This window comes from Pelecanus crispus, chromosome Z, assembly GCF_030463565.1.
Source record: "Pelecanus crispus isolate bPelCri1 chromosome Z, bPelCri1.pri, whole genome shotgun sequence".
In the NCBI taxonomy this organism is placed as follows: domain Eukaryota; kingdom Metazoa; phylum Chordata; class Aves; order Pelecaniformes; family Pelecanidae; genus Pelecanus; species Pelecanus crispus.
Window position 1 is genome coordinate 29,821,110 of NC_134676.1, and position 18,146 is coordinate 29,839,255.

Sequence of the window (18,146 nt, forward strand, 5' to 3'; positions counted from 1 at the left end):
AAAAAAAACTTTTTCCCCTTTTGGAAAGAAGTGGAGTATTTTTCAATGTATTCAGAGGATTCCTTTCCCCTTCTCCCTTTTTAATAAGTTAAGCCTTTGTACCCAAAGAATCCTCAGGATCTAACTGTTCCTCATTTTGCCCAGGGAGTTAGGGTGACAAGGAAACATAGCAGAATGCATACTCGCTAACAATCCCCTCTGATGGAACATACACACTTAATGTATATTACATATATACGCATGCACACACACAAATGTAGTGTGTATATATACTGTGTATATATATGTACACTATTTCCAATCAGTAAGCTAGGGACTGGAAGTCACATCTTGGTATAATTATTAGATACTTGTCCCAGCTGTAAGCAATTTTTTTTAGCCTTTTCCGTGATCACAGTTGGTTTTTGAATCATCAGTTTAGAGATCCTACAATTTTTCCTTCAATTACTAATCCTTCTTTGTGCATTGATTGATCCCTTTGTCTAAATTTTAAAGTTTTGTCACTGAGCCTTTGGCTTCACACAGTATCTCAAAGATAATTCTACAGTCTACCCTGTTAGAAGGAAGTATTCTGCTTGCAAGCAGGTTTGTAAGATGCCTTCTCTTGTCCACAGTCCTCTTAAGTAGGTCACAGAGATGTGCTTTTATCTATCTTTAGAAATATGTTTATCTAGCACAGAGCTTCCTGAAAAAGAAACAGGGGTGTCTTTAGTACTCCAACCACCTTCATGCTCTCCACCCAGCATTTCCAAGAACAGTGTTATAAATAGCATCAAGATGTCACAGGTGACAGAGGGAAAATATGGGTAGTTTTCCAACCTAACCTCTGCCTGGTTAGATAGATGCATGTACAGGTACGTGTGTAAACACACACACACACACACACAAGTGCATCCCTCAAGAGGACTACAAGGATGTCATGAGGTTATGCAGGGAGAAAATTAGCTTAATCTGGCTACTGCCATAAAAGACAATAGAAAATGTTTCTATAAATACATCAGCAATGAAAGGAGGACTCCTTTATTGCTCCATCCTTTATTGGATGCAGGGGGAAATACAGTGACAAAGGATTAGGAAAAGGCTGAGGTACTTAATGCCTTCTTTGCCGCAGTCTTTGATAGTCAGACCAGTTGTTCTTGGGGTAGCCAGTCCCCTGAGCGGGAAGACAGGGATGTGGAGCAGAATGAGGCCCCATAATCTAAGGGGAAATGGTTAGCAACCTGCTACACCACTTAGACAGACACAAGTCTATGGTGTGGGATGGGATCCACCCAAGGGCACTGAGGGAGCTGTCAGAAGTGCTCACCAAGCCACTTCCCATCATTTATCAGCAGTCCTGGCTTACTGGGGAGGTCCCAGTTGACTGGAGGTTGGCAAACATGATGCCCATCTACAGGAAGGGCTGGAAGGAGGATCTGGGGAACTACAGGCTTGTCAGTCTGACCTCAGTGCTGGGGAAGGTTATGGAGCAGATCATCCTGAGTGCCATCACGTGGCACGTACAGGACAAGCAGGTGATCAGGCACAGTCAGCATAGGGTTATGAAAGGCAGGTCCTGCTTGACTAACGGGTTTGATGGGTGGACTGTTTGATGGATAAGGAATTGGCTGGATGGTCGCATACAGAGGGTCGTGGTCAATGGCTCGATGTCCACATGGAGACCAGTGAGAAGTGGGGTCCCTCAGGGGTCTGTACTGGGACCGGTGCTGTTTAACATCTTCATCAATGACATAGACAGTGGGATTAGAGTGCACCCTCAGCAAGTTTGCAGATGACACCAAGCTGAGTGGTGCTATTGACACACCAGGAGGATGAGATGTCATGCAGAGCGACCTGGACAAGCTGGAGAGGTGGGCCTGTCTGAACCTCATGAGGTTCAACAAGGCCAAGTGCAAGGTCCTGCACCTGGGACAGAGCAACCCCCGGTATCAGTACAGGTTGGGGGATGAAGGGATTGAGAGCAGCCCTGCAGAGAAGGACTTGGGGGTACTGGTGGAGGAAAAGCTGGACATGAGCCAGCAATGTGCGCTTGCAGCCCAGAAAGCCAACCGTATCCTGGGCTGCATCAAAAGAAGCGTGGCCAGCAGGTCAAGAGAGGTGATTCTGCCTCTCTACTCTGCTCTGGAGAGGCCTCACCTGGAGTACTGCGTCCAGCTCTGGGGCCCTCAGCACAGGAAGGACATGGACCTGTTGGAGCGGGTCCAGAAGAGGGCCACAAAAATGATCCGAGGGCTGGAACACCTCTCCTATGAGGCCAGGCTGAAGGAGTTGGGATTGTTCAGCCTGGAAAAGAGAAGGCTGCGAGGAGGCCTTATTGCTACCTTCCAGTACTTAAAGGGGGACTACAGGAAAGATGGGGAGAATCTTTTTAACAAGGCCTGTTGTGACAGGACAAGGAATAACGGATTTAAACTAAAGAAGAATAGGTTTAGACTAGACATTAGAAAGAAGTTTTTTACAATGAGGGTGGTCAAGCACTGGAACAGGTTGCCCAGAGAGGTGGTAGAGGCCCCATCCCTGGCAACATTCAAGGTCAGGTTGGATGGGGTTCTGAGCAACCTGCTCTAGTTCAAGCTGTCCCTTCTCACTGCAGGGGGTTTGGGCTAGATGACCTCTAAAGGTCCCTTCCAACCCAAAGCATTCTATGATTCTTTGATTCCGTGACAAGATGACCTGCTTAGTGGATGAGGGAAAGGCTGTAGATGTTGTCTACCTAGACTTTAGTGAAGCCTTTGACACCATTTCCCACAGCATTCTCCTGGAGAAAGTGGCTGCTTATGGCTTGGATGGGCAGATTCTTCACTAGGTAAAAAAACTGGCTGGATGGCCAGGCCCCGAGAGTGGTGGTGAACAGAGTTAAACCCAGTGGGTGGCCGCTCACAAGTGGTGTTCCCTGGGGCTCAGTATTGGGGCCAGTTCTGTTTAATATCTTTATCAATGATCTGAACCAGGGGATCGAGTGCACTCTCCTAAGTTTGCAGGCAACACTGAATTGGGCGGGAGCGTTGATCTGCCTGAGGGTAGGAAGGTTCCACAGAGGGATCTGGACAGGCTGCATCAATGGGTTGGTGCCAGTTGTATGAGATTCAACAAGGTTGAGTGCTGGGTCCTGCACTTGGGTCACAACAACCCCATGCAATGCTACAGGCTTGGGGAAGAGTGGCTGGAAAGCTGCCTGGCCGAAAAGGACCTGGGGATGTTGGTCAGCAGTTGGATGAATATGAGTTAGCAGTGTGCCCAGGTGACCAAGAAGGCCAATGGCATCCTGGCTTGTATCAGGAATGCTGTGGCCAGCAGCAGCAGGGAGGTGATTGTTCCCCTGTACTCGGCGCTGGTGAGGCTGCACCTGGAATACTGTGTCCAGTTTTGGGCCCCTCAATACAAGGACATTGAGGTGCTGGAGCGTGTTCAGAGAAGGGCAAGAAAGTTGGTGAAGGGTCTGGAGCACAGGTCTTATGAGGAGCGGCTGAGGGAACTGGGGTTGTTTAGTCTGGAGAAGAGGAGGCTGAGGGGTGACCTTATCGCTCTCTACAACTCCCTGAAAGGAGGTTGTAGCAGGTTGTAGTGGGTGTCAGTCTCTTTTCCCCAAGTAACAAGTGATAGGACAAGAGAAAATTGTTGTGCCAGGGGAGGTTTAGATTGGATAATAGGAAAAATTTCTTCACAGAAAGTGTAGTCAAGCACTGGAACAGGCTGCCCAGAGAAGTGGTTGAGTCCCCATCCCTGGAGGTATTTAAAAGATGTGTAAATGTGGTACTTAGGGTCATGGGGGGCTGTTAACAATCATTCTATATTTAGTTTTATAGTGGAGATTTTGCCCACCTATTTAGAAAAAAAAAACCAAACCCTAGATTAAGTCTGTAAAACTGAATGTAATTTGGAGACTCGTCAAAGGTCTTTCCTTCCCCAATTCTGCCAGGTAAATATCTCTGGGATTAAAACAAAGAAAATAAATTAATCTCCGCCTTCTTATTACAATACAAAGTGAGAGAAGCCAGGAAACACAGCGCAAAACCTGATGGTACACAGTGTCCTTAGATCACTTGGCCATTGTTTTCTCTCACAGCAGCACATGTTAGTGATACAAAGAAGTTTAACATTTTTTGGCTTTGGCTTTTCATGTCACAACCATAATAAATGCGAACATTATTGTTTGTATTGCCATATCCTTTAGATGCACCGCCAATTTCTAGAGCCTGTGCATGCACAACCAAGGACAGGATTTTGCCCACAAATAGCCTGGCTGAATGAAATTAAGCAGAAACGTTGCCATACAGATTCAGCTGCAAAGTAGTGTGTCATGGTACAGTGTGTTTATGTTGCAAAGATGCTGTATGGGTCAAACTTGATTTAAACCACCAATTCTACCACAGGAAGACCAAAGCTTCTTTGTTCTTTGCTAACTGATTTAATTCTGCTTTAAAAGGCCTTTGTCTGAAATGGGCCTAAGACATCCTTAGTTGCATTTAGTCAAAAAACCACAACAACCTCCAAAACAATAAAACAGACAATAAAATGTTAAACCCAGGAGAACAGGAAGAAATAAAAATATTCATTTTTTTGTTTGTTTTAAGGAATTTGGGGAAGACAGAAAAAATCAAATATGATGAAGAATGAAGAAATGAGTTTTAATGTGGACAGTACCCGAGCCTCTCCCTTCTCCCGCTGCCTGCAGCCACTGAGCCCTGTTACAAAGCCACACAGAACAACTCCATTTGGTGAAGAATTCAGACCACACCTCTCACATTTCCACTATGGCCCTCCTCCTCTTGGAGACATGGAAACATTCCATGGGTCCTTGGAAGGAGGGTCTCGGAAACGCAAGAGCATGCCAACAAAAATGCCTCCTTCTATCGCTCTCGATGGTTCATCATCACCACCAGACAGACCTGAAGATCACAATGACATAGGTTCTTCCAGTCTCCCCTTGGTGTTCCAACAGCCAGCACCGCCCAAGTACAGTTCCCAGATGATTGACCTCTGCAACTTTGGTTTTCAGTTCTACAGAACTCTGGAGCACTTTGGAACCAAGCCCATTAAGCAAGAACCAGTGAAGCCTAACATGGCATGGCCCAGCAGCCCAGCATTCATGCAGGCTCCTTACCCATATTATCCTAAAGTCCACCCTGGCTTAATGTTTCCTTTTATTGTGCCACCAAACTTTCATTTCCGGAACACCTTTCAAATGAAAAGACCTCCAGAGGCACCCTTCAGGAGGGCTGAAGTAAGAGAAAGTGGCGAAAATAAACAGAAAGTGGAAAGAGTAGATGTCAACCTTCAGATCGATGACAGTTACTATGTTGATGTGGGGGGTGAACAGAAACGCTGGCAATGTCCCATGTGTGAGAAGTCCTATACATCCAAGTACAATTTGGTCACCCATATCTTGGGGCACAGTGGCATTAAGCCACATGCTTGCACCCGATGTGGCAAGCTTTTCAAGCAGCTGAGCCACTTGCACACGCATATGTTGACACACCAGGGCACTCGGCCACATAAGTGCCAGGTGTGTCACAAGGCTTTCACTCAAACCAGTCACCTTAAGAGACACATGATGCAACACAGTGACATCAAGCCTTACAACTGCAGGATCTGTGGCAGAGGATTTGCCTACCCCAGCGAGCTGAAAGCACATGAGTCTAAGCACGAGAGTGGCCGAGAGAACATCTGTGTGGAGTGTGGTCTGGACTTCCCAACTCTGGCCCAGCTGAAGAGACACTTAACAACCCACCGTGGCCCTATACAGTACAATTGCACTGAATGTGATAAGACCTTCCAGTACCCTAGTCAGCTGCAAAACCACATGATGAAGCACAAAGACATCCGCCCATACATCTGCACTGAATGTGGCATGGAGTTTGTGCAGCCCCACCATCTCAAACAACACTCCCTAACTCACAAGGTAAGCCAGCGCAGGTTGCGCTCTCACCTTGCATTGGAAGGTAGCACAGGGATTACAAACTGCTAAAGATACACATATGTACCTCCTCGAAAGAAGATAATCACTCTATAGAGCCTTATGCTGGCCCTTAGCCAGCTGGAGAGTTTTATGCAGAGCAAAAGCCCCAGCAGCACTGTCAATAGTAGAAGCTAGATGTCTTTGTCAGTCTTAAGAAAGTACACACAAAACCTGCTTTGTTATAAACAGGAATTCAATTAAATGACCTATATTACTTCCCAAAACTGTATTCACATCTCTCCATTTCTGGGTTTTATCCTCAGAATGACCTTCTGTAATATAACATAATTTTGTAGAGCTATATAATCCCCCCAGAATTTTAACAGGAATTTTCTACTGAAAACCAGTTCTATTGCTTTGCTCCCTTAATTGGGAAGTAGGTGGATTTGCAGTAGACTATCTGTATGCAGCAAAAGACAGTATATTATTACTGATCAGATTTTGAAGAATCATTATAATGAGACATTTAGGGAAAAAAAACAACCTGAGAAAAATTCCCCTTTGTGCCTAAGTTATCCAAAATGCCAGTTAATAAAAGTGGACAAGCAGGGCCATAATCCCACCCATTTTGTATCAAGTGGCAGTCTTGCCACTGCTGATAGCAGTGACAGCAGAGTCAGTTTAGGGTAGGAGCGGGCTTTGGAACACATCCAGAAAGATCACTTTCAAAAATAGGAAAAATGTAACTGCTCCATTCAAGAATGTCTGAAATTGGCTTATCCACCTTTATAAAAGTGGTAAGATAAGTCAAAACCCCACACACTTTATAAAAATTTGCTTCCAGCTTTGCATGTTTTTCCTTTAACACTTGAATTTTGGCTTTTACATGAAAAACATTAAAAATACAGAAAGTTGCAGCACTTCAGTCTTACAGACACATTTTCTTCTAAAAACCAACAACCTCTACTTCCACATTTGCTTTTTATTCCCTATTACATTATTATAATTTCTGCTGGTTTTGGAGATTCCCTGGTCTTTGGATTTATCATGCAGAATTCTACTAATTTAAAACTTCATAGGTTTTTGTCACAGGAAATGCAATGCCTCTGAGCCTTTAGAGAGCTTCTGCTTCTTTGTCCACAGCTGCAGGTGGATTCAGCTGTGAACCTAATTACCAGTACTTAGCTGCCCAAATGCAACCTCACATCAGATAGGCAGACACTTAAAGCTGCTGGTGGTGTTCACAGTTTTAGCTTTGCAATTAACTGTGAAAACCACTGACTGGTACAAAAGTAGAGATTGTTTCAAGTCTTCTTTGTAATGGGGGCCGGCAGGAGGAATAATTGCTTTGCTAGTAAATCCTCATTACCTTCAGCAAGTTATACTCAAATTTTTAATGTGTTTACTGGTAAATTCATTGATTTTCATAGCATCTAAATGACTTTTTGAGGAGGTGGCAGTTAGACTACATGGGTGTGATCAAGAATATTGAATTATGCATTAGTAAATTGACTGGATGGCATAAAAGGTGCTAGAAATGCTCTGTAAACACTAGATAAAATGAGATCACTCCATTAGGGTTAGTGCAAGTCCCACTAAGAGTGAACACTTTTTTCTCTTCATTGAATGTAACATGTATAGCTTTATTTGGTGACATTGCTTGACTACTTCTCAGTTACTTCAGATTATTTTCTATAGCTTTCTTCAAAATAGGGCTATGCCCTTTTTAGAAGCCAATGACATTCAATTATCAAAGGCAAGCACTACTTTAGTGTCTTAACTGATTAGCTTTTATTCTTGGTCAATAAGTGTACTCATTTGACCAATACTTTACATAACCAGGGGAGTAAGACAGAGAAGCTCTGCTACTGACAGTGTCTCATTGATTTGTAAACTTACTGATGGAAACAAAACTCATTATTTCATTAAGCTTACATTTTGTTTTCCTTCTCCGCTTCTCAGATTCTTTTAAGAATTTGCCAGGAAAAAGATACATAATATCTATTGCTTAAGCAAATGATGTTAAAAGTGAAATAATTTATTACCTGTTTTGCTAATGCAGAATGAATAATTCATACATTGCTGTACTGAAGATGAAATGGTCTAGAAAATTTTCCATGTACAGAATTTTCTGATTTTTTTCTTTTCTTACAGGGTGTGAAAGAGCACAAATGTGGAATTTGTGGCCGGGAATTTACTTTGCTGGCCAACATGAAACGACATGTCCTGATCCACACCAATATCAGAGCCTATCAGTGCCATTTGTGCTTCAAGAGCTTTGTGCAAAAGCAGACTCTCAAGGCCCACATGATTGTTCACTCTGATGTCAAACCCTTTAAATGCAAGGTAAGCGCATTTGGTGGCAGACACATTAACCCACTGGATATTTCTGTGATACTATCATCTTGCAATATGGTAGAATTAGAAGGACAAGACTTGGTAACACATACTGCAGTTGCATTTAAATTAGCATAAACCAGCCTTTTTTTCTTTCTTTATCCAGATTCTGCTTATGTAGCACAAAATAATGAAGGTAAATATCTGTGGTCTGCCCCCTCCCCCTTAAATATCAGTAACTTTCATCCTCAAATATTTTTTCCTGCTTCATGAGCATTTAAACGCCACAGCAGTTTGAGCACGATAAACGTACCTGACATTTGCTTAGTACAGCCACCCAAACAGAAGTCTAAGTGCTTAAGAGCTTGAAACACTGACTAAAAATATAGATCAAGTCATGCACCCTGCAGAGGACCATGGAAAAGCAGCAGCCACGACTTCTCACAGTGATGTTATGCAACAGTTCAGGGAACGACTCAAAGAAAGCCACAGCAAAATACAACTGCAGAAGGGATTTGAATGGGCCAAGTGTAATTACTGGACTGAAATTCAGGGCAGGACATCAGTATCCTAACAAAACAACCTCTGAGACTATCTGGCCTTTTTAGGATCCTGTGCAAATTCCAGTTTGCTCCCTCCCTCCAGCACATTGGAGGCTGACATTCCCTTTCCATCCTCTCTTCTCCTCCTTCCCCATAAACCTTTGAAGCGTTGGCTTTCTTGACCATGCTCATCTCTAATATCTTCCTCATGAATTATTCATGTTTACATTCTTACTCAGTATTGGACACTACATCTGTTCCTTTTGCTGCCTATCTGGTTCATTACTGTAGTCGTATCTTCTGAAGTCAAAGGTTGTAGGTTTTATTCCCACTTTGATCTGCTCTAAGAGGGCCATAAATACAGAGTGGAGCATATTACCCAATTTATGCCTAAGTAACTGAAGATTGATCTGGAAGCAATTTCTAGAACTCTTTCATCCAGCATCCTTATGGAATTAAATATTTTCTTAAAAGGAATATTTCATCGAGAAGCAGAGCTGAATGAAAAATTTTAAATGGAATTATTTTCTCTTGAAAAATTTAGAGCTTTAAAGTGTCTTAGGAAAATATGGCATTCAGTAATAATTTAATAGGAAAATGTCAAAATGAATATTTTTTACTTCCTCATTTTGCTTTGATAGATTTCAAGCATTTCACTTTGAAAAAATAATGGCGAAGTCTTTCAACTTTAGCATTTTGTTTCGTTTTCACTTCTATCCTATTAAAATGTTATTTTGTATATTAGGACTTATGTTATTCTATATTGATAAAATAATTTCTGTTACTGAAATGCTTGGGTAGTTCCATGTCAAATCTGCTGGAGACTTTCATTCTTTGAGAACACCTGCAAACCTGTCTTTTTGTTCCCATTTGGTCAAAGTCTTCCTCTGAGCCCTCAATTTTCAGAAAAGAAACTCCATTTTTTGATCAGCTGTACTGCATGCAGTATCTGGACCCACACTTTTTTTTAGGTATGTGCAGATTAGCTGGAAGTTTGTGTTCAGGTTAGGGTTTGATAATGACAGACTATTAAAACTTAAAGATGGCAATAGTTTGAACCAGGAACTGGAGTACCACCAGTATGTTTCCCAGCCAGTTACAAAAGCTCTGCAGGAACACCTGTTTTTCTTAGTTTTTTACTTCTCTGTCCCCACCCAATGTTCCTAGGTGGAAAGAAACAAATAAGCACAGTGAACCAGTTTCTCCTTTGGCTGAGGGGGTATGAATCAACATCAGTGCCCCTGAGCAGAATGGAGATTGTAACAATAAGAGAAGGGAGAATCAGGAATTGCTCTTTGGCATTAGGATCATCCCTTGCCTCTCTGGCAAAGGCGTTGAAAGACTCGAGCAAGTATTTCTGGCTGGTATTCAGAGGGTTAAGGCAATGACCAGATAGCAGCCTTTTGGCACCAAGCTCCTCCTCAGCAGAAGGAAGGATATAGCTGTATGAACAGCCTGCTTAACAATGGCTCACATGTCCCCAGGGAACCGCCTGCAAATAGATTTCATCTTGCTTTCTCTTGTACTTTTCAAAGCTTCCTGTTTTCTCACGGTCCTTTTGGACAGTTTACAGTCTTTCTCCCTCTCCCTCTCTCTTTGAGGAAAGGAACACCCTTCTTATGAAGAAAAAAAAAAAGAAGAAGAAGAATGCAAGGGAAAGAGAGCACAGCAGTAGCCTTTCTACTTCACCACATGTAATGGTTTTCTTTACCTTTTTCTCACAGCAAAAGAAAACATGAGGCTTTCCTATGTGCCTAATCACAGCTAAGCACAGACTATCTGAAGTGAGGGAGTAGCAAATAGTTGTCCCTTCTGTTTCCTCATCCAGTGGCAGCCTGGATCTGTGTTTGATTTTTCTCTGAAGAGTAAACTTCTCTGTAGTGTTTAAAGGCCTGAGCCCATGCTGCCTTGTTTATTTCTGTTTTAAAAAAACCAAAACACTGAAGAGTTCTGAAGGAGTTGCACCAACTGGTGCAATAGTGCTAATTATGATTTGTAGAGGAAGCTTCTATGAAATTTATAGTTGTTTTTAGTGCTGAAGTCAGCAATGTTTCAGATCTCTGATAAAGAATGTAATGAAGCTTTCTCCAGCTCAGACAAATACACTTTGCAGCAGATGTTTTGAACCCCACTTTTTGCTCATCTAAAATCATAGGTTTAGTTCAAGAGTCAAATGCAAAGAAAATGTGGAAAAGAAGTACTTTGGGAAGAAACAAAACAGACTGACAAATCTAGAAGGGTGATACTTCATGTGGTGGCTTAGGAAGGCAAAATCTAGTGTTGAACTAATTCAGCTTTTCTAGCAAAATCTACTGAGGTCCATTTCACCAGCCAGAGCAACAAAGTGTGTTCAGCAGACTTGCAGCTGAGGTCTTTCTCTTCAAGGCTGGAATTTTATTTTCTTTGAAGTAGCCTAACAAAAGGTCCACAAGTAAATCATGTTGTTCCTGCTATCCCAAGATCTCTTGCATGAGCTTTGCATTTGCCTGAACGCTAAGGTGCTCTGTGGTGAGTTCTGCTGGAGCTCCCTCCCATGTAACTGGCTCAGGGTCGTCTTTCACACTCTGCTCCTCAGTGCTCACACCCCTGCCCTGTCACAGAGAAAGAAAATCTTGTACACCTTTCTAGTTTGGTCTGCAGACTCGGCTGTTCTTTAAGCACTAGATGTGAACCCCAGCTAGCTCTGAGCTGCTGTCTTCCAGCACATGAGCCCACTGCTCCCTTCACCCTCTGTATCATGGACATTCATCTGAAAGTCGTCTTGTGCCTTTTGAAAAGGACAGGTTACCCAGAGACCATGCCACACAGAGCCATCGTTCCGAAAAACAATTTTCATATCTGCATTTCTTTCATTTTCCTGCCACACCTCTCCGCTCTAGTACCATTTCCTCATGTCCCCAGAGGAGATTTCAGAACAAGAACACATTACACATCCCTAAGACTGTGCATGACTTTGGGAAATGGAAAACCTACCCTCTTTATTCAGAGAAATGAAACTTTTAAGCTGTAAGGAACTATCCTTTATGAAGTCCCCTGTCTTTTCATTATGAAGAAAGAGAAATAAGTGTTGCCTTGACAGAAACAAGATAAATGCTTCTACTAGACCCATTTTAATACTCAACACCTTATAAAGATATAGATTTGTGTGAACTACTCTAGCCATTCACCTGTTCAACGCTGATTTTCCTTGATTACCAGTTTAGATAGAAAAGTAAAGACCCAGCTATCAAAAAGCAAAAGCTGGTGAGAACACAGGTCAGCTATAATATAAACAGACAACCAGAAGCCTTCTGCTAAGAGGTATTAAAGACGTATTATTATTGGCATTCTTGTAGCCAGAGAAATATTGACATGTCATAAGCCATTCCAGCAGCTGTCAAGATACAATCAGCTGCTGTTCTTTGTTGTGAATTTTCTGTGCTCATTAGTGCTTCTTCTCCTCTTTGTTTCCTCCCAGCACTTTCAGAGTGGTTTTTTGGTGCATTCATCTTTCTGAATGTAAGTCATCCAGCATATTAGCTTTCTTTGAATGCAAAGAAGAGACAGTCCTCTTTCCTAAGGGGATCATGACCCTTGGAATCAGATACCTTACTTTTACAAATTAATAAGTAATTTTCAGTGGCTATTCTCTGCCCCCCCACCCCCCATGCCATCTTGGTGAACACTTTGCTGATAAATGTATTTGCTAGAATGTTCATTTTAGCAAAAACATAGGCAGCAAATCACAGAAGAGAACTTACGTAGCTGAAGCAAATATTTTTTTAAAAGCAAGTGAAAATTGGTTCCAGACTCTTTCTTTTTGCAGCATTGACACAGATTGAGTTTTTATTTAAAAACAATACCCCTGCAAATCTTCAGGTTAATGAACTGTTTCCATTTGCTCTCAAGAGGTGGTTTAAATGCAATGGGTACAGTACTATTTCACCAAGGATCATTCCACTATCTACATTTAATCCAGATATTCCAGATGATGGCTTTGTGAATTTGAATCAAAAAGTACTGTAGCAGACTGTCTGTACTACCAAAATAAATTAAGTCAGAAGTCAGATTAGACCAAAAATTGGGTGGAATCTCAGTAATTGCTTTTTAGTAATTTTCTCTCAGTTGACTACACTGATTGATGGAAGTTTCAGGTACTCGGTAATGGTTATTGTGGCTCAAATAGTAATAAAGATCTTTAAAAAAAAATCTGATGGTAAAAGTATTTTTTTAAAACTATTCTAAAAAAAGGAGCTGAAGTAGAAAGCAAACACAGAGTTTTGCAGAGGATGGAAATAGCCACTTGAATATGAATAAAATTATAAATCCTGATAAGGAAAGACCAGAAGACCAGTAAGACTGGAAGCTTGTAATAGTGATGTCAAACTCTCATGTCTTGAGAATACATTTGATTTATAAGGGACCAGACTACAAAAGGACCCATCTAGATAAACAACTACAATGAAAAAAAAACCCTTATTGTTTCATCAAAGGGAAACTTGCACCATCAACAGCTTGAGCTGGCAGGAACATGCTTCAGGGAAAGCTGAGTCATTCTTGCAGCCCCATGACTGTTTAAATTCCAGCTTACTCACCAGAGACACCAAAACACAGAAGTTGGTAAACAGAAGATAAGAGGATCAGAGAAAAATAGGGGAGCAAGAAACAAAGAGAAAAGGAATTGCTTTTTCTAGCTTTAAGCAAAATGTGCAGTGATTTCATTTCCACCTAAGGAGAAGTAATATTCTGCTTGACTGTTTCACAGAAACCCTTCATTGGTTTTATTTTGCATCTGCATCTCTGCCTGGCATTGTTCTTGATTAAAGGCTAGATTTATAAACTACAAATGAAATGGTTCACCAGGGCAGAAAGTTATACTTTGAATTTCAATCAAGTAACCTTCGAGGTTATGCACTTAAGCCTCTCTCCTCATTACAACAACATTCCCTGCTTTTGGACAATCTTTGTCTGTGTGTCCTAGTCACCAAACTTAAAAAATGGCAGCAGTGCAGAAAGCCCTAGATAGACCAGACTTAACCACATATTCTTTTGTGTAGGATTTTTGCCTTTATCTTTGAAAAACATATTGCAGACAGAAGCTGCCAGGGCTCAAGTTGAGAAGAGTAGGTCCTATTTCCTTTTAAAATGTTCTCCTTGGAAGTATCTCTTTGAACTCATCATCTTATTTTTACTGTTTTTACAGCTATGTGGAAAGGAATTTAACAGAATGCACAATTTAATGGGACACATGCACTTGCACTCGGACAGTAAGCCTTTCAAGTGCCTCTACTGCCCCAGCAAATTCACCTTGAAGGGGAACCTAACCAGGCACATGAAAGTCAAACATGGGGTCATGGAAAGAGGCTTTCATTCTCAAGGTAATATCTTTCAGCAAGGTTATTCTCTGAGAGATTTGAAGATGCATATCAGTAAACCCAAATGGGCTTTGTACCACAGATCCACAATCTTGTATGATAGATCCAATGCTGTTGGAAGAGATTGAATCCCATAAGTCTGGGACATTGTTATTAACTATCTATATTACTCCAGTGCTACAGATCAGAGTTCCCCAAGGTAGTGACCCTTGTCTCACAGACCTTTCAGACTAGATCTCTGATGACACAGAGGTATAGACAGAGATGGAGGAGTAGATGGAGACGAAATGAGACGGTATTTATGAGCACAAAGGAAATATTTTTAGTGCACTAAGTTGCTGTCATCAGGCATTAGGGAGAGTACGGTCAGTAGTGTGAGCGCAGAGGATTTATCAAGCCGTACCAAATGTGCTTGTACTTAAGCCCAGGGCTCTCCATCCATCACTGTGAGAAGGCTCAATATCCACAGCACCACAGATCTTCTTCCAGCATGTGGGTACCCTGAGACACAAATGGGAGTGAGCTGGTGGAGACTCAGCCTTAGTGAGGCTGTGGCACATTTAGTTGGCCAGGGGAATGATTGGATGACATGATCTTCCTGACTGAAGGTGTAGTTCCATTATTTTTTAATAAATGTTCCAGTTTCAAGGGGCTTGATTCCCAGAAACTGACAGACCAAGCCTAGCAGCCATGGACAAGAAGACAGACACATCTGGTTAGGAGTTTATAGTTTTATAGTGCTTGAGGTACATCATAAATCATAAATCCATTCAAAGCTGACAGAAGCAAAAAATCTAGAAGATTTCATGAGTCTTGCTCACTGCTTATTGGATTCCAGTCTGGAATGGGAATGGAAGACTGAATGACTCTACGTCCAGGAGCCTTGGTTGTTCTGTACCATATTGACATAGCTGACTCTAGGTGAAGGCCGTAGGCTCAAAACACAGTTTACAAAGAAGATGTGAACAGGAGGAGACACTCCTCCCCCATCTCAAAATATGTGGATTTTTGACTACCAAGGGTATCCTGCAAAGCATGTCCTATCTCCCACCTACCACATACACTTCCTAAAGTCAGCCTCATGTGTGCACACACACCAATGCTATCTAAAGAAGTGGGGGATTTAGGGAGGATTGTTTTAAGAATTCGAGTATCCAAGATATTTTGTTTGTTAAGACTTTCTGGATAAATAATTCTTTCACGGGTAAGATCTCCTGGTGTTCCTCAAATTCAAGCTTTAGGGCAGCCTAGCACATATGTAAAACACATACTGAATGACATTTGGCATAAAATTTACAAAGATGCTAACAGGTTATGAAATAAATGGCTCTTTTTTTCCTGTAAATCTCCTACAACACCATGGTAGTTACACAATTACTTGTAATTGAATTCAGCCTAAGAGCTTTTCAGCATACAGAGATTCTTCAGCCCTTGAGGCTTATCAGACACAAGACAATTTGTGAGGGCTGCCTCCTGCTTATGAACCATTTTAACAAATACAACCTGTTGCAAAGTAGCAGCTGTATCTAGTGAGGCTGCATAGATCCTGCAGAAACTGGATTCCATTAGTGAGGGAAAAATACAAACCAAACCAAACCAAAGCAAGTAATGAAGTGGCTTTTGTAGATATTTGCTATTGGGTGAAATCCTCACCCCAGTACTGTCACTGTTCTTTTAATTAAGATGGACTATGTTCTCAGTGCCTGAATCTTCTTCGGTGCATCCCAATGCTCAGAGCATATTTGAGTCCACAGATGCCTCCTGGGTAACGTCTGGATATCCAGCAACAGAGGATTATTAAGACAAACCAGATCTAGGACTACACTAGACTTATACTGCACTGCTCAAAATCATCATTTGTGTATAATAATTTCCTTCAAGCTGAAGCACTGTCTAGTGCATAGAGCTTTTCAGTGGCATGAGTGGCTTCTCAGTGGATGAAAGAGGAAAAACTAAGGAGAATAGGGGTCATAGACTGCTGAGACTTGATGGTCTTTTCATTTTTAAAGTAGCAACTTTGAACCAGAGTGTCCATAAAACAAACACATGAAGACGTTTTAATCTCTTCCACTCCTCTGGAAAAAAAAAAAAAAAAAAAAAAAGAAGTACAAAACCTGGGACTTTGATTATGTCCTGTGATGCTTTAGATCAAAGTTTTCATTTTAAAAAAAGAAAGAAGGAGCAAGTGGGTAGGTTCATGGGCAAAAATAGTTTACAAGAGGCTGGGCCACTTCACTTTTATTCCTAATTCCCTCATCAAGTGTCTGGCATGTACAGCACAATGTTTTGTGTGTCCTGACCTGGCTGTGAAGTGTATACAGTAGCACTTCTTTTAACAGCATCTCAAAGTAGATGTCATGAGATGTAAATAGTAAAGTACTTGGAGATAGCTGGGTGGAAGATGAAGGTAAAGTACGAAATAGAAGGCCGCTCACATTTTTAACCATGTATCATGTAGTACAATTTCCTATATATAAATTGTTCCTTTTCTCCTCCCCTCAAACCACTACAAGGTTTTGGAAGAGGAAGAATTACTCTGTCCCAGACAAATGTCTTGAGAAGCTTGGAACAGGAAGAGCCCTTTGATCTTTCCCAGAAAAGCCAAGGGAAGGGAATCTCATTTCATTCGGATGGCGAGAGTGCCAAGGGAAGCTCATGCCAGGAAGAAGACGACGACAACTGCTATGAGGCAGAGCGGTACAGCCCTGCCATGTACCACCATGAAGACAACAAGCTGTACATGGCTCAAGATCTGTCTGGCAAACCTGAGTGCATGATGAAGGCCTTCGGAGAGTCCTACTGCAATGAGAAGGAAGAAGTGCTAAGTGAGGGAGGACTGGAGAAGAGAATAGGAAATTCAGACAAACAGGAGAGCCAAGGAGAGAGAGACCTTGCAAACAACAAAGAGCACCTCAGCTTTAGATCCTTTGAAAAGGCCAGACTTGGCCACTCTCTCTCTGATTACTTGTATTTCAAGCACAGGAACAAGAGTTTGAAAGAATTGCTGGAAAGAAAAATGGAAAAACAAACAATGCTTATAGGCATTTAAAATGGACATTTTAAAACAGCTGGAAAATGGGAACCAGATAGCTTTTAACACAAACTGTAATTTACCAAAGCCTGGAATTTTGTAGTAGTCTTTAGAAATAAGCAAGCCAAATTAATAAAAATAATTTAAGGTAAAACATATACATTAAAAGAATAAAGCAGTCCAAGGTCACCAAGAAATGCAGGAGATATTGAACAGTAACATTTTCATACTATCCATTTGATGTATAAGCAGAAAATGGGGTGGGTACAGAAGTTTATTTTCCTTTACCTGGGGTGGTAGAGACTTATATGCAATTTTCTAGTTATCAAAAAGCAACATACTTTAGTGTTTGAGTTATTATCTGACTAAATATATATGAATACTTCTAACCATACATCTCAAAAAAAATCTGAAAACAGTAAATATTTCACAGTATAAGCAAGAGTACTCTTAAGCATTGCATGCATGAAAGTGCTGTCACTCTCAGAACTAACACAATCCAAATACTTTCATTTACTGAAGTGATCATTAGTTCAACAACTTAAAATGAGAAATGGAAACAAATTAAGAATAAATACTAGTGTCCTGTAAGATAGTGAAGGGCAGCTCTGTAAGGCTTTGAAAGGACTGGAATTTATTACAGTCACAGAAGCTTTTCCTCTGGTACAAGGGATGTTCATGCTTTGCAATGTTTCAGTCGGTATGGGAGTATTCGGCAGTTCTTCAAGTGAAATAGTATGGACTGTGTTGACATTTTGTTCTACTGTCTGCTCAGACCAATACATCTAATGAGCAGCAGCAGCATGTAGCATTTGCAAGTCTTGCTGTAATTACACATAAAGCAATATGAATAATTTCATTGAGAAAATGCAATTTTGCAGTTTATCTCTTCAGTTTCTCTTGGCTAGGAAGGATGACTTTGAAATACACAGGTCTGATCAGATTTAATTTTGGAAGGTATGCCAAAAAAAGAGCCCTTACAG

General features: G+C 41.4%; 1 protein-coding gene across 1 annotated transcript in view; it reads left to right on the plus strand.

Annotated features, from left to right (window-relative positions):
- The window catches only part of ZNF366 (zinc finger protein 366), a 32,590-nt gene extending 15,409 nt beyond the window's left edge, over positions 1-17,181 (plus strand). The window contains 4 exon segments of the mRNA XM_075727055.1: positions 4,588-5,902; positions 8,054-8,245; positions 13,961-14,135; positions 16,646-17,181. Of these exon segments, the coding sequence (XP_075583170.1) occupies positions 4,588-5,902; positions 8,054-8,245; positions 13,961-14,135; positions 16,646-17,181 (2,218 nt within the window).
- The last annotated feature ends 965 nt before the right edge of the window (positions 17,182-18,146 follow it).